This window comes from Corythoichthys intestinalis, chromosome 3 (assembly GCF_030265065.1).
Source record: "Corythoichthys intestinalis isolate RoL2023-P3 chromosome 3, ASM3026506v1, whole genome shotgun sequence".
NCBI lineage: Eukaryota > Metazoa > Chordata > Actinopteri > Syngnathiformes > Syngnathidae > Corythoichthys > Corythoichthys intestinalis.
Genome location: NC_080397.1, coordinates 45,959,231 through 45,974,559, shown reverse-complemented (window position 1 = coordinate 45,974,559; position 15,329 = coordinate 45,959,231). Strand labels below are relative to the sequence as shown.

At 41.2% G+C, this 15,329-nt stretch overlaps 1 protein-coding gene and 1 long non-coding RNA gene across 2 annotated transcripts; one reads left to right on the top strand and one right to left on the bottom strand.

The window, feature by feature from the left end:
• Positions 1 to 1,143: 1,143 nt before the first annotated feature.
• Positions 1,144 to 1,937, bottom strand: LOC130913874 (dual specificity protein phosphatase 18-like). Its single transcript, XM_057832786.1, has one exon. The coding sequence runs from the start codon at positions 1,874 to 1,876 to the stop codon at positions 1,328 to 1,330; it is 549 nt and encodes a 182-aa protein (XP_057688769.1). The 5' UTR covers positions 1,877 to 1,937; the 3' UTR covers positions 1,144 to 1,327.
• A 6,257-nt stretch (positions 1,938 to 8,194) lies between these two features.
• LOC130913521 (uncharacterized) lies at positions 8,195 to 12,886 on the top strand. Its single transcript, XR_009062779.1, has 3 exons — positions 8,195 to 8,591; positions 8,956 to 9,503; positions 9,776 to 12,886. It is a non-coding gene; the product is annotated as an uncharacterized LOC130913521 (long non-coding RNA).
• Positions 12,887 to 15,329: the final 2,443 nt, after the last annotated feature.

Below are 15,329 nucleotides of genomic sequence, written 5' to 3'. Positions count from 1 at the left end.
ACTACAAGTACGAATTATGAGCCTTCCGGATTAAATGTTTATTTTCCCTGCAGTGCATCCTATAGAGAATGACTTACAATGTGACCATGTTGTACGATCCCCCTGAAGTTCATTACAATATTAATGAATTAGAAGAATGTTTGTGTTATGTTTGTCCTCCCACAGAAACCAACTGGTCTCTGCAACAGGTCAAATTTTAAGAAATTTTTAACACCATATTGAAGTCTGACTGTTTGAGACCCATTTCACATCAATGCTGGCAAAAAATATGTAAATATAAAAAGACAAAATGAGCGGGCAGCACAGGTAGTTCTGCTTTGTAGTTAGGTTTTGATGTCTTTATAAATGGAAACATTTAAATGCGACCTTAAAAAGCTCTTTCAAAATCGTATTTGAGCCCTTTTGAGAGATGTTAGGAGAATGAAACATTTGAAGGCCTTACATTCAAATTATTGGATTTAAGAAGACTTTTTGAGACCCCACAGATACCCTTAACATATCAAAACAATATATTTCCTTCCCCCATCTTTTTACATTTTGAAACATTTTTGAAAAAGCTCTAGGGAGCCACTAGGGCAGCGCTAAAGAGCCGCGGGTTGCTGACCCCAGGCCTAGTGGTTTGATTTACAACAATCAAAAAGCACGATGGTACTGAAAACATGAGACTACTTGATCGGATCCGATACTCCAAAAATAGTTGTAACACGTGCCGATATCGATGCTGAGGATTTCATCAGGACATCCCTACCCATAACCCACATATATGGAAAGCGTTATCTGAAAGTAGGTACTGGTCATTTCCCCCTTTAAATTGAATTAACAATGACAGTTTGTTATTTCCCCTAATGTGATTTTCTCCCTGTCACCCATGTACACCTCACAAATGAAAGCACTGCGTTTTCCCCTGTCAACCACATCAACATTACAAAGCCTACCTCACAGAGGAAAGTGATCTTAAAGTAGGTCGTGGTAATTTTCCCCTTCAAATTGAATTGAAAATACTTGACAATGTTGCACAACCTGCCTGACAAGTCTACCGCAAACTTGGTAACTGCCAGAAGAAGCAGAAAACAAAACGTAGTTCATAACGAAGTTACATTCCTATCTGATAGTATCAATTGAAACAATCAATTGAAACATTTTTGTTGTAAAAGCACATTTTAATGCATTTCTTCTGAATATTATTTGTAAACCACTTTGCAAAACTACAGCTAAAGCCAAAGTTCTTTACAAGTTTTTTTTTCCCAGCACTTGTCCAAGTAGGAATAACAAAGTGTCAGATAAGTAGGCTTACACAGTACCCACAACATTGAATAGTAGTAGTCTTTTAGAGCGGCATCATATTTTTAGCCTCATTTTCATAAAAATCAGGTATCTCCCCCATGGACGAGGACACCATCCGGACAGATGTGCACCCACGATGCTCTGCCTCATATTGGATTAGTTGCTTCCAGAAGCCATTATTTGGCCTCACCATGGGCCGACAGTTTTTGACGGTAGTGTAGGCCTCCATCAGAGTAGCACCTTGGTGCTTGATTAGAAACGCCATGCAGAGTGTAGTTGAGCGGCTGACGCCCGCGTTGCAGTGCACCAGTGTGCGACCACCTTTCCGTGCTTCGTGCAGTATTTTATCTGCCACCTCGTCAAAGTGATTCACTAGAGGGGTGGACGGCGAGTCAGACAGTGCAATATGAATGTACTCCACACCGTGAACAACAGGACTGTTGCTTTTAGTTTCACTGACGTTAATGATGCATGTTATGTTATTCCCGCTCACGAGAGAAGCGCAATTTGCCGCTCTGCTGTTACTCACAAAAAGATGTTCGGTGACTCGACACAAGCCAGACAGACCTGTTAAGACCGGCGAATGCAACATAGCATCACCAAATAAGTTACATGCACAAGTAGAAAAACATCATGGTACTTCCGGGTCTGAGTACTCTGAGACAGCCAAAAGCGGCCGAATATGTGCAGATTGGCACGCTGTCGCCACCGTCTGGTGAGTGCGATGTCAAGCATTTTATAGAACATATTTTCCGAGTTATTAATCATAATCCAAAATTAACGAAAATACTAACTCTCTGTATTATAAATGTACAGCTATGTGTGTAAAAATAGACTCTGGTAAAAGTTAACTCTGATAAAAGTAGATACAATTCCAATCCAGAATTTAGAAAAAAAAAAAGTGCATTAGTGCATTCCTAACAGCCAGGTTTCTTACTCAAACTGTACTCGAATAAGAAGAAAAATGTAAATAATAATGATAATTAGAAAAAAACACACAAAAAAACACTCTCCTTGATTACTTGTACACAGAAGTGGGTAGTAACGTGTAACAAGTACTCCGTTACATTTACTTGAGTAACATTTGAGAAAAATGTACTTCTATGAGTATTTTTATTAAGCCATACTTTTCACTTTTACCAGAAGAAAAATGCTACTCTTACTCCACTACTTTGGGCTACACAAGAGTCGTTACATTTTTCTTTTTTCAACGGAACAGATAAAAAAAAAAAAAATTCTGCCAGCGATGCCAAGAGTAGCTCTACCAATTTCACCAATGAGACGTCCCAACAATAATAACATGACTCCATTACACCAATCTGACGCAAGCTTGAAGAATGAAGTATTAGACATGGAGCGCTGCCCTAAACATGACTTGAAAGTGCGGATTTAAACCTCTCTTCCCAGGTTTTATATGGCACCGATTGACCACGGAAAACCGGAGATATGATCCTTTTAATTTCATAATAGTAACTATAGTATTAACTATTCAAACTAGGAACTATTTTCTCCACCAAAGTGCACTCATGCGCTTTGGACGAATAAAGCTTCATTTCTGTTTTTTTTTCCTCTTGCTGGAATTCAATTTTTATTTTTTTGTATTTCTTTGGCTTAATGTGGTTATGTAATGGATTATTATAACAACAGCTCATAAAGATAAGTTTTTGCTGAGAAAAAAAAATTACATTGTTTAAAAAAATCAAACAAAATAAAGCAGTTACTCTCAATGTTATATATTACTTGAGTATTCTTTTCACTGAATACTTTTTTTTTTACCCTCAGAAGACCCTGATGGACGATAAAAACAGGAGTAAGTGGACCCGGCTTGGAGGAGTACCGTGCTCCGCCCTGGAGCCAAGCCTGGGGTTGGGGTCCGTGTGCGAGTGCCTGGTGGTCAGGCCTTTGCCAATGGGGCCCGGCCGGGCACAGCCCCAACCAGATACATAGGCCCGTCGTCCCGTAGACCCACCACATGCAGGCTGAATCCGCAGGGTTCGGTGCAATGTGAATTGGGTAGCAGACCAAGGCGGGGATCTTGGCGGTCTGATCCCCAGTTGTGGAAACTGGCATTTGGAACATGGCCAGTTCCCACTCTGCCGGGGAAGGAGCGGGAACTTGTGGAAGAGGTTCAGCGATTCCGGCTAGATAAAGTCGGCCTCACCTCGACACATAACCCTGGAACCAGATGGTGGACACCGGAGGTGGGGGGGCCATCAGGCTGAAGAAGGAGGCCTACAGGGCATGGTTGGCCTGTGGGTCTCTTGAGACAGCTGACTGGTACCGGCGGGCCAAGCGGAGTGCAGCTGTGGCAGTCACCGAGGAAAAAACTCGGAGGACATGGGAAGAGTTCGGTGAGGCTATGGAGGAAGACTATCGATCGGCTCCAAAACGGTTTTGGCAAACCATCCGGTGCCTCAGGGGGGGAAGGTGGCATCTCGCCCACACGAGCTACTGACTTCAATTGAGGACATTGTCAGGCGGTGGAAGGAATACTCTGAGGACCTCCCTAATCCCACCAACACACATTCCATGAAGGAAACAGAGCCGAGGGACCTGGGGTTGGTTGGGTCAATCACTGGGGCAGAAGTCGCTGAGGTAGTAGAATTACTCCATGGTGGCGGAGCTCCGGGGATTGATGAAGTCCACGCTGGCTATCTCAAGGCTTTAGATGTTGCAGGGCTGTCTTGGTTGACGCGCCTGTGCATCATTGCATGGTCATAGGGGGCAGTGCCTTTGGAATGGCAAACCGGGGTGGTGGTCCATATCTTTAAGAAAGAAGACCAGACGGTGTGTTTCAACTATCGGGGAATCACACGCCTCAGCCTCCTCAGGAAAGTCTAAGCCAGGGTACTGGAAAGGAGGGTCCGGTCGATAGTTGAACCTCAAATCGAGGAGGAACAATGTGGGTTTCGTCCTGGCTGGGGAACTACGGACCAGCTCTTTAATCTTACAAGGGTGCTTGAGGGGGCATGGGAGTTTGCCAATTCAGTCCTCATGTGTTTTGTGGATTTGGAGAAGGCTTATGACTGTGTCCCCAGGGGCACCCTGTGGGGTGTACTCCGGGAGTACGGGGTGGACGGCCCTCTGCAAGGGGCCATCCAGTCCCTCTACCACAGGAGTATGAGTCTGGTCCGTGTGGCCGGCAATGAGTCGGACCTGTTCCCGGTGAGGGTTGCACTCCACCAGGGCTGCCCTTTGCCACCTGTTCTGTTCGTGACTTTCATGGACAGAATTTCTAGGCGCAGCCGAGTGGTGGAGGGGGTCGAGTTCGGTGGTGGGAGGATCTCATCTCTGCTTTTTGCAGATGATGTGGTTCTTCTAGCTCCGTCGCACAGCGACCTCCAGCTCTCGCTGGGACACTTCGCAGCCGAGTTGTGAAGTGGCTGGGATGAGAATCAGCACCTCCAAGTCTGAGGCCATGGTTCTCAGCCGAAAAGGGTGGATTGCTCGCTCCAGGTTAGGGGTGAGTTCCCGCCCCGGGTGGAGGAGTTTAAGTATCTCGGGACCTTGTTCACGAGTGAGGGTAGGTCAGAGCGTGAGATTGACAGGCGGATTGGGGCGGCGTCCGCAGTGTTGCGGGCGCTTAACCAGTCTGTCGTGGTGAAGAGGGAGCTGAGCCAGAAGGCAAAGCCTTCAATTTACCGGTCAGTATACGTTCCTACCCCTCACCTATGGCCATGAACTTTGGGTAATGATCAAAAGAACAAGATCGCGGATGAGTTTCCTTCGTAGAATGGCCGGGCTCAGCCTTGGAGATAGGGGTCGGTCATCCGGTAGGGACTCGGAGTAGAGCCGCTGCTCCTCCATGTCGAAAGGAGCCAGTTGAGGTGGTTTGGACATCTGGTTAGGATGCCCCCTGGACGCCTCCCTCGCGAGGTGTTTTAGGCATGTCCAACTGGGAGGAGACCCCGGGGGCCAACCCAGGTCACGCTGGAGAGATTATATCTCTCGGCTGGCCTGGGAGCGCCTTGGGATTCTTCCAGACGAGCTGGTGGATGTGGCTGGGGAGAGGGCTGTCTGGGCCTCTTTGCTGAGGCTGTTGCCCCCGAGACCCGGATTCGGATAAGCGGGAGACAATGACAACGACATCGACGACGACAACTTTTTTTTTACTTATACTTGAGTACATTTTTTGAATAACGGCTTTTACTTGAGTAATATTACTTTGAAGTAACGCTACTCTTACGTGAGTAAAATTTTTGGCTACTTTTTATCACCTCTGCTTGTACAGTGCTTTCACTAATTCCCTCACTATATGAACAGCTTTGATGCAAACTGAAATCAGAAAAGATAATCAGGATGGAACGTCACAATAGAAATTAAAAAAAAAAAAATAGTAACTTGGCAGCCAGAAACGTGGATTTTATGATGGCATAAAATTACATATTCACCACTAATAATTTTCATAGCCAGCACATTAAACATTCTCTTTAATCTGGCTATGGATTTGAAATTTCTTGCTTTTCTCTGTCTATTGCGTCACAGTCTTTCCTCACTGTCCAAAAAGTACCAACCGGATTTCTTAAGTAAGTAGTAAAAAGTACTTTTATTCGGTTTACTTCTGATTCATGGAGCCACTGGTATTCGTTGTCTCTTTTAATTTTCGTTTCTGCTGTTTTAATATTTTTACAATATTTATCATATTAGTTCATTTTCTATGCCGTTTATCCTCACAAGGGTCACGAGATATTTATAACATATTATTTGTAATGTATATAATACTTGTATCATACATTAATATTTAAGAATATATATATGTACATATGTACATTATATTGTTTCTGGGTTTTGGACCACCATGTTTCTGAAATAAATTGATTAAATGTAGGGTGTTAAAGTAATATATAATCAGAAAAATAAACAATGCAAATGAAGTAGCCAATAGGGACCACTAAATTATTTGTAAGATGATATTTTTTCTCTCCTTTTGAACCCATTGGCTTTGAAAGTGACCCTCCATCATCATCACTATGATTATGATGATTATTATTCATAACTTTTGATGTTATTTTTCAGTTTTATCAGACATTTAGCTGTGAAAATCCCCAGAATGGTCTTCTTCAAACTTTTTCAGTTGGTTGTTTAATGTTTTTCTTCCCTCTGTAAACAGATGGATTCTCATTAATACAGTAGGGCAAATAAGTAATAAGTAATAAGTCAACTACTAATTGTGCAAGTTCTCCTACTTGAAAATATTAGAGAGGCCTGTAATTGTCAACATGGTTAAACCTCAACCTTGAGAGACAGAATGTGGAAAAAGAAAACAGAAAATCACATTGTTTGATTTTTAAATAATTTATTTGCAAATCATGGTGGGAAATAAGTATTTGGTCATGACCAAAAGTTCATTGCAGTACTTTGTTATGTACCCTTTGTTGGCAATAACGGAGGCTGTAACTCTTCACAAGCTTTTCACACACTGTTGCTGGTATTTTGGCCCATTCCTCCATGCAGATCTCCTCTAGAGCAGTGATGTTTTGGGGCTGTCATTGGGCAACACGGACTTTCAACTCCCTCCACAGATTTTCTATGGAGTTGAGATCTGGAGACTGGGTAGACCACTCCAGGACCTTGAAATGCTTTTCATGAAGCCACTCCTTTGTTGCACTGGCTGTGTGTTTGGGGTCATGCTGAAAGACCCAGCCATGTCTCATCTTCAATGGCCTTGCTGATGGAAGGAGATTCTCGATACATGGCCCTATTCATTCTTTCCTTTACACAGATCAGTCGTTATGGTCCCTTTGCAGAAAAACAGCCCCAAAGCATGATGTTTCCACCCCCATGCTTCACAGTGGGTATGGTGTTCTTCGGATGCAATTCAGTATTCTTTCTCCTCCAAACACGAGAACCTGTGTTTCTACCAAAAAGTTCTATTTTGGTTTCATCTGACCATAACACATTCTCCCAGTCCTTTTCTGGATCATCCAAATGCTCTCTAGTGAACCACAGACGGGCCTGGACGTGTACTTTCTTCAGCAGGGGGACACGTCTGGCAGTGCAGGATTTGAGGATTTGGGTTTTTGCTCACCGTTCACGTTATCATTTTGACGCCACGGGGTGAGATCTTGCATGGAGCCCCAGATCGAGGGAGATTATCAGTGGTCTTGTATGTCTTCCATTTTCTAATAATTGCTCCCACAGTTGATTTCTTTACACCAAGCGTTTTACCTATTGCAGATTCAGTCTTCCCAGCCTGGTGCAGGTCTACAATTTTGTCTCTGGTGTCCTTCGACAGCTCTTTGGTCTTGGCCATAGTGGAGTTTGGAGTGTGACTGACTGAGCTTGTGGACAGGTGTCTTTTATACCAATAATGAGTTAAAACAGGTGCCATTAAAACAGGTAATGAGTGGAGCCTCGTTAGACCTCGTTACAAGAAGTTAGACCTCTTTGACAGTCAGAAATCTTGCTTGTTTGTAGGTGACCAAATACTTATTTTCCACTCTAATTTGGAAATAAATTCTTTAAAAATCAAACAATGTGATTTTCGGGTTTTTTTTCCCACATTCTGTCTCTCTTGGTTGAGGTTTACCCATGTTGACAATTACAGGCCTCTCTAATCTTTTCAAGTAGGAGAACTTGCACAATTGGTGGTTGACTAAATACTTATTTGCCCCACTGTATATGGTTGCCTGGATAAAATTTGAATATTCACATTCAAACCTTTCACTCTGATTGGCCATTGGACAAGCTGGTGTGTTGGTGGCAAGTATTTACAGTATATTATGAAGACCTTGTGTGGCCGTTGACAGCGGGTGTGTTGGTGGGCAAGTGTCTATATCTTATATAGACAAAAAATAAAGACCTTGCTTTGATGGTTTGGTGTTTTTTGTTTTTACTTTGTCAAAAATGGCTTGTTTATCTCCTGCACATATCAAGAATAGTAGTGTTTCGGAGTTGAGATAGTAGCTGGGTGTGTTGCTACCCGCAGGCAGTCTTTGGTTGCCCAGGAAACAGATGGCGGATGAAGGGCGCGCATACAAAAGAGCACAAACCTGTAGCAGCAGCTGGGGAGCGGCTCCACTGACTTATTCATGTCGACGCAGCCCCTTACAGCCAACACGGTCCTTTGTTTCGGGACTTATCTACATTATCCTGTCCTCCAAACAGGATTGCACGCAGCTGCTCTCGGCACTCCCACTTGTGCTTGCAGCAGCAGCTCTGCAGCTAAACAAGATATAGGAGCGACCATTTCCCTCCTTTACTGAAGGGAACAACACAGTGCATGTTTGACACGTTGGAAGCTCTGGTGATGGGAACTAAAACAATTGTGACAACGTTGTGCGACATGTTCAACCTTCAGATGTCTGGTAAGGAAAGATCCATTTTGTATAGTGACATTTATGAGCAACATTGTATATTGTAGGGCACATTCAGTTCATCTTTATTTGAATTAAAATTCATTCATGTTCAGTGTGAATGTATACTGAGACTCTGCTATTATTCAATTGTTGGATAATAACAATTATTTATTATATACACAATCATTTGTATACATTTAAACGTAACATTGATCCAGTATAAGCTACTGCAAATAGACATTCAGGCTCTTATATTGCCAAATTTGCCTGTGATTCCTGTAAAATGGTTGCTGGTTTATATTAAAAGGAAAACCCCTATTGCAGTTATATTTTATGATCATACACTTATATGACTGTAATGTTGTTTTTTTAGGAAGGTGCTGGGATTTACTGAATTCATCTTCAAGGGCAGTTGACATGACATCGATTCAGGCTACTCGAATGAGCTAAACAAACTGGAAAGGTTATGCTCCCAAGTCTATTATCTTAACACGCTACTATGGACAGCAATCGGTGTCCAAACCCCTTTAAACTTGTAAGGCAAGCAGTGATCCTCCGCTGCCATCTCTCCAAGTTCAAATGGGTTGGACGTCCATCACAGTCACTTGCAGCCTTTAAATTAATAATCTCAAGAGAAAATCTAATTTTATGTCTTTTAATTTTAGCCAGTTTAAATAAATTGACACCAATAAACATAAAAAAAAAAAAAAGTAAATCGTATGTAGTTGCAGCAGGATTAAAAGCATTCAAGATAAGTAGTTTGAGATTTATTTTTTTTTTCTGTAGCTTTTGTTCAGCTTTGTGTTGTGTGTCCCTGGCAGTTACACCAATGCACTCCAGTTTGGGTCACACTTTTGACACATTGTGCTCCTGTACTGACTACATTGCTTGGACGGTTCTCCACGTGCTGCCTCAATTACGGTAAAGAGTGCCTCTGTATATTTGAACTAAGACAGTCCCCCCAACTGTAATTTGTTTGAACTTACATGCGAGTGTGTTATATGTGCATACAAAATGTCTATTTTTTGGAATACAGAATATGTTTTGCCATATGGTGTCTATTGCAGTGAAAACAATACAATTAAATAATGCATTTTATTATTGAATTCCAAAATGTGTAATCTTAAAATATTTGTGCTAACTTTAAATTTGTTCAAGGGACCTTTGACGGTGTCATGCTTTTTCTCCTGCAGGGATATACTGGAACTATGGCTTCCCTTCTAACCTGTATCTTCAAAGGATGATCAACTTCTCATTCTTTTGTGTGTCAGTGGAGTATGCATTTTAGAAATCAGCTTTCCACCAATTTGCAGCAGGGCAAATGTGTCATATGACAGTATTTTGTCCTTTTTTTTTTTTTTTTTTTTTAATCAGGCATGTAAATCCTAAAGTAGTTTTTATTAACCACATTTTGTGTATGAAAAAGCTGCTGCAACAGCAGAACACCTATTTTCTGCTGTATGTGTGCACTGGCCTCCTCCCGCTTCCTTGTTTACCTCTCCTAATGACACAATAAGCAAACATCTAAATTTACCAAACACAATTATTGAAAACCTCATACAGTCGTATGAAAAAGTATCTCAACCTTTTGAAATTTCTCACATTTCTGCATAAAATCACCATCAAATATGATCTGATCTTTGTCCAAATCACACAGATGAAAAAATAGTGTCTGCTTTAACTAAAACCACCCAAACATTTATAGGTTGTAATATTTTAATAAGGATAGTATTCAAAGAACGACAGAAGGGGGAAAAATAGTGGAACCATCACATTTAATATTTTGTGCCACCCGCCTTGGCAGCAATAACTCCAACCAGATGCTTCCTGTAGCTGCAGATCAGTCTGGCGCATCGATCAAGACTAATCTTGGCCCATTCTTCTCTACAAAACTGCTGTAGTTCAGTCAGATTCCTGGGATGTCTGGCATGAATCACTGTCTTTAGGTCATGCCACAGCATCTCAATGGGGTTCAAATCTGAACTTTGACTTGGCCAGTCCAGAACGTGTATTTTGTTCTTCTGAAACCATTCTGAAGTTTATTTACTTCTGTGTTTGGAATCATTATCTAGTTACAGCATCTGCCCTCTTTTTAGGTCCAACTGTCTGACAGACGGCCTCAGGTTTTCCTGAAAAACATCCTGATAAACTTTTGAATTCATTCTTCCATTAATGATTGCAAGTTGTCCAGGCCCTGAGGCAGCAAAACAGCCCCTAATCATGATAATCTCTCCACCATGCTTCACGGTGGGGATAAGGTGTTGATGTCAGTGAGCTGTTCCATTTTTCCTCCACACATGATGTTGTATGTTACCCCCAAACAATTCAACGATGGTTACACCAGTCCACAAAATATTTTGCCAAAACTTTTGTGGAGTGTCCAAGTGCCTTTTTGTGAACACTAAACGAGCAACAATGTTTTTTTTTAGACAGCAGTGGCTTCCTCCGTGGAGTCCTCCCATGAACACCATTCTTGGCCATAGTTTTACATATAGTTGATGTGTGCCCAGAGATATTGGACTGTGCCAGTGATTTCTGTGAGTCTTTAGCAGACACTCTTGTTTTTTTTTTTTGTTTTTTTTTTTCTTACCTTGCTGAGTATTCTATGCTGAACTCTTGGCGTCATCTTTGATGGACGGCCACTCCTGGAGAGAGAAGTAACAGTGCCAAACTCTTATCTGTAGACAACTTATTTTACTGTTGATTGATGAACATCCAGACTTTTAGAGATGGTTTTGTATCCTTTCCCAGCTTTATATTAATCAACAATCCTTGATCGCAGGTCTTCAGACAGCTCTTTTGACCGAGCTATGATGCACATGAGACAATGCTTCTCATCAAGACAATTCATACCAGGCCAGGTCTGTGTTTCATAGTGGGCAGGTCAGCTTTAAACCACTCAGCAGTGATTAGGCACACGCCTGACTTGAATTCTTTGGTTAAAATTGGTTTCTATTCCTCTTTAAGTCTCCTTAGGCATAGGGCTCACGTACTTATTTTACCCCTTCTGTCATTGTTTGCATGCTATCCTCATTAAAATATGAAAACCTACAAATGTTTGGGTGGTTTTCGTTAAAGCAGACGTTGTTTTCTTCATCTGTGTGATTTTGACAAGGATCAGATCACATTTGATGGTGGTTTTATGCAGAAATGTGAGAAATTCCAAAAGGTTCAGATACATTTTCATACCACTGTATTTTAAAGCTGGTACAGTTGGTTACAGAGGCCAAACAAAAAATTATTTCACTTTCAAAACTGAACACTGATCAAGAGTGTTCTATGATGATGATGCATACCTTTGGGTTTCTCTTTATGTTTTACAGTATATACAATACGTATTGTATAGTGTGCATTTTACTGAGGTGTGAATGCACGTTTGTATGCATGTGCCATCTTTTTGTGTCTCTGCGTGTCCGTGTGCATGTGTATTCTAAATCTTCTAGCTGCTAAACACACCAGACCCTGAAGAAAATATTGACAAATGACTATCTGGTATTTTTTCATTGTTTCTGAAAACTGTAGTAATAGCATGAAGCTACCCTATATAGAAAATCCTTGTGAATAATCACAAGAATGCCGCTGAAGGAGTAACTTGTATCTAGTTCATTAAAAAAATCAGGGCTGTCAAATTTATCGCGTTAACGGGCGGTAATTAATTTTTTAAATTAATCACGTTAAAATATTTAATGCAATTAACGCATGTGCGGCACGACCCACTCATGCATTGCCGCAAACAACCTGTAATGGCGCCGTTTTACTAATATACAGAGCTAAGAGGCAGCGTCAAGTGAGTGGAGAAGATACAAGCAGTCACTGTAGCCATGCTTTTAATTGACTGAAGCATTAACATCTCTTCCACAACAACTAAAAATATTGTGGGAAGCGACGTGGGGTCAAATAACAGGAGTCGATCTTTTTCTTAATACCCTGTATTGTACACAACGCAGAGAAGATATATCAATTGCTGCCATCACACACAGTCATGGTTGCACCACTTCCCATCATGCATTTGGGCAGAACAGTTAAATCGCTACAGTATAATTTACTGAAAGCTCAACAAATAGACTAGATGGCAATATTTAGTCACAATATACAAACTCACATTTATCCTCTAAGAATTACAAGCCTTTCTATCCGTGGATCCCTCTCACAGAAAGAATGTTAATAATGTTAATGCCATCTTGTGGATTTATTGTTATGGTAAACAAATACAGTACTTATGTACTGTATGTTGAATGTACAGTGCCTTGCAAAAGTATTCGGCCCCCTTGAACCTTGCCACCTTTCGCCACATTTCAGGCTTCAAATATAAAGATATCAAATTTTAATTTTTTGTCAAGAATCAACAACAAGTGGGACACAATCGTGAAGTGGAACAAAATTTATTGGATAATTTAAACTTTTTTAACAAATAAAAAACTGAAAAGTGGGGCGTGCAATATTATTTGGCCCCCTTGTGTTAATACTTTGTAGCGCCACCTTTTGCTCCAATTACAGCTGCAAGTCGCTTGGGGTATGTTTCTATCAGTTTTGCACATCGAGAGACTGACATTCTTGCCCATTCTTCCTTGCAAAACAGCTGGAGCTCAGTGAGGTTGGATGGAGAGTGTTTGTGAACAGCAGTCTTCAGCTCTTTCCACAGATTCTCGATTGGATTCAGGTCTGGACTTTGACTTGGCCATTCTAACACCTGGATACGTTTATTTTTGAACCATTCCATTGTAGATTTGGCTTTATGTTTTGGATCATTGTCCTGTTGGAAGATAAATCTCCGTCCCAGTCTCAGGTCTTGTGCAGATACCAACAGGTTTTCTTCCAAAATGTTCCTGTATTTGGCTGCATCCATCTTCCCGTCAATTTTAACCATCTTCCCTGTCCCTGCTGAAGAAAAGCAGGCCCAAACCATAATGCTGCCACCACCATGTTTGACAGCGGGGATGGTGTGTTCAGGGTGATGAGCTGTGTTGTTTTACGCCAAACATATCGTTTTTCAATGTGGCCAAAAAGTTCAATTTTGGTTTCATCTGACCAGAGCACCTTCTTCCACATGTTTGGTGTGTCTCCCAGGTGGCTTGTGGCAAACTTTAAACGAGACTTTTTATGGATATCTTTGAGAAATGGCTTTCTTCTTGCCACTCTTCCATAAAGGCCAGATTTGTGCAGTGTACGACTGATTGTTGTCCAATGGACAGACTCTCCCACCTCAGCTGTAGATCTCTGCAGTTCATCCAGAGTGATCATGGGCCTCTTGGCTGCATCTCTGATCAGTTTTCTCCTTGTTTGAGAAGAAAGTTTGGAAGGACGGCTGGGTCTTGGTAGATTTGCAGTGGTCTGATGCTCCTTCAATTTCAATAAGATGGCTTGCACAGTGCTCCTTGAGATGTTTAAAGCTTGGGAAATCTTTTTGTATCCAAATCCGGCTTTAAACTTCTCCAAAACAGTATCTCGGACCTGCCTGGTGTGTTCCTTGGTTTTCATAATGCTCTCTGCACTTTAAACAGAACCCTGAGACTATCACAGAGCAGTGAGTTTGCTGCACTGAAAGTAAAGGGGCCGAATAATATTGCACGCCCCACTTTTCAGTTTTTTGTTAAAAAAGTTTAAATCATCCAATAAATGTTGTTCCACTTCACGATTGTGTCCCACTTGTTGTTGATTCTTGACAAAAAAATTTAATTTTCATATCTTTATGTTTGAAGCCTGAAATGTGGCGAAAGGTTGCAAGATTCAATGGGGCCGAATACTTTTGCAAGGCACTGTATATATCCGTCTTATCTTTCCATTCCAACAATAATTTACAGAAAAATATTGCATATTTTAGAAATGGTTTGAATTGCAATTAATTACAATTAATTAATTTTTAAGCTGTGATTAACTCGATTAAAAATTTGAATCGTTTGACAGCCCTAAAAATATATATAATAATTATGAAAATGGGGTCTGGTCTATACTAACATAATTCCTTTACAACACTAATTTTTGCTAACAGTGGGATGACTACTAACCTCTCCGCTCAAGGCTATAGGCTTGCCTCTTATTCAGTGACTAACCCTCGGCTTAGTGGCAGCACACATGTAAAGCCTCTCTCTTGATCCTGCAACCCCTCTTATATGATTTATTCGGGCTGATCATTAAAGAAGGCCATGAATGAAAACTCTAGCATAGTGTATCAACTTTAAGAAGGGTTTCAAGATTTGGGGAGGAAACGGCATGAGCCAGAAGCAGAAAAGTGTCTTATCATCCTGGCTTGACTACAAAGTCCATAAAGATCACGGATTCTGAACAAAGAAAATTAATAATAGCATGGTGTTGTGTTTTAGGCCAAAGCCTGAAGCGCGCCCCGTCCGCGTATGACTTTGTGTGCACCGTGTGGTCAAGCTTTGCGGATAAGTGCTTTGTTGCCATCGGAAGCAACATTACTAACTCTCAATACTAACATTGGAAGGCTGCCAAATACTAACATGTTTGTGTGCATAACTCTTGGTTCTTTACGTATTTTCAAATCAAAGTATTATTTGCTCTTATTGATCACCAGACTAAAGCATGGCCTGTGTAAACTTAAAATTCTTTTTAAAATCATACAAGGGAATTATCATTTGTGTTTAACGACAACTTTTGACAAGCTGCTACATACTGTTTGACAAATACTAACCAAAACGCTTTTAATGACTAACAAACTAACATACTAAATTAACTAACAAACAAACTAACAAAGACAGTGACTAACTTTAAGCTCCAGTACTGAAT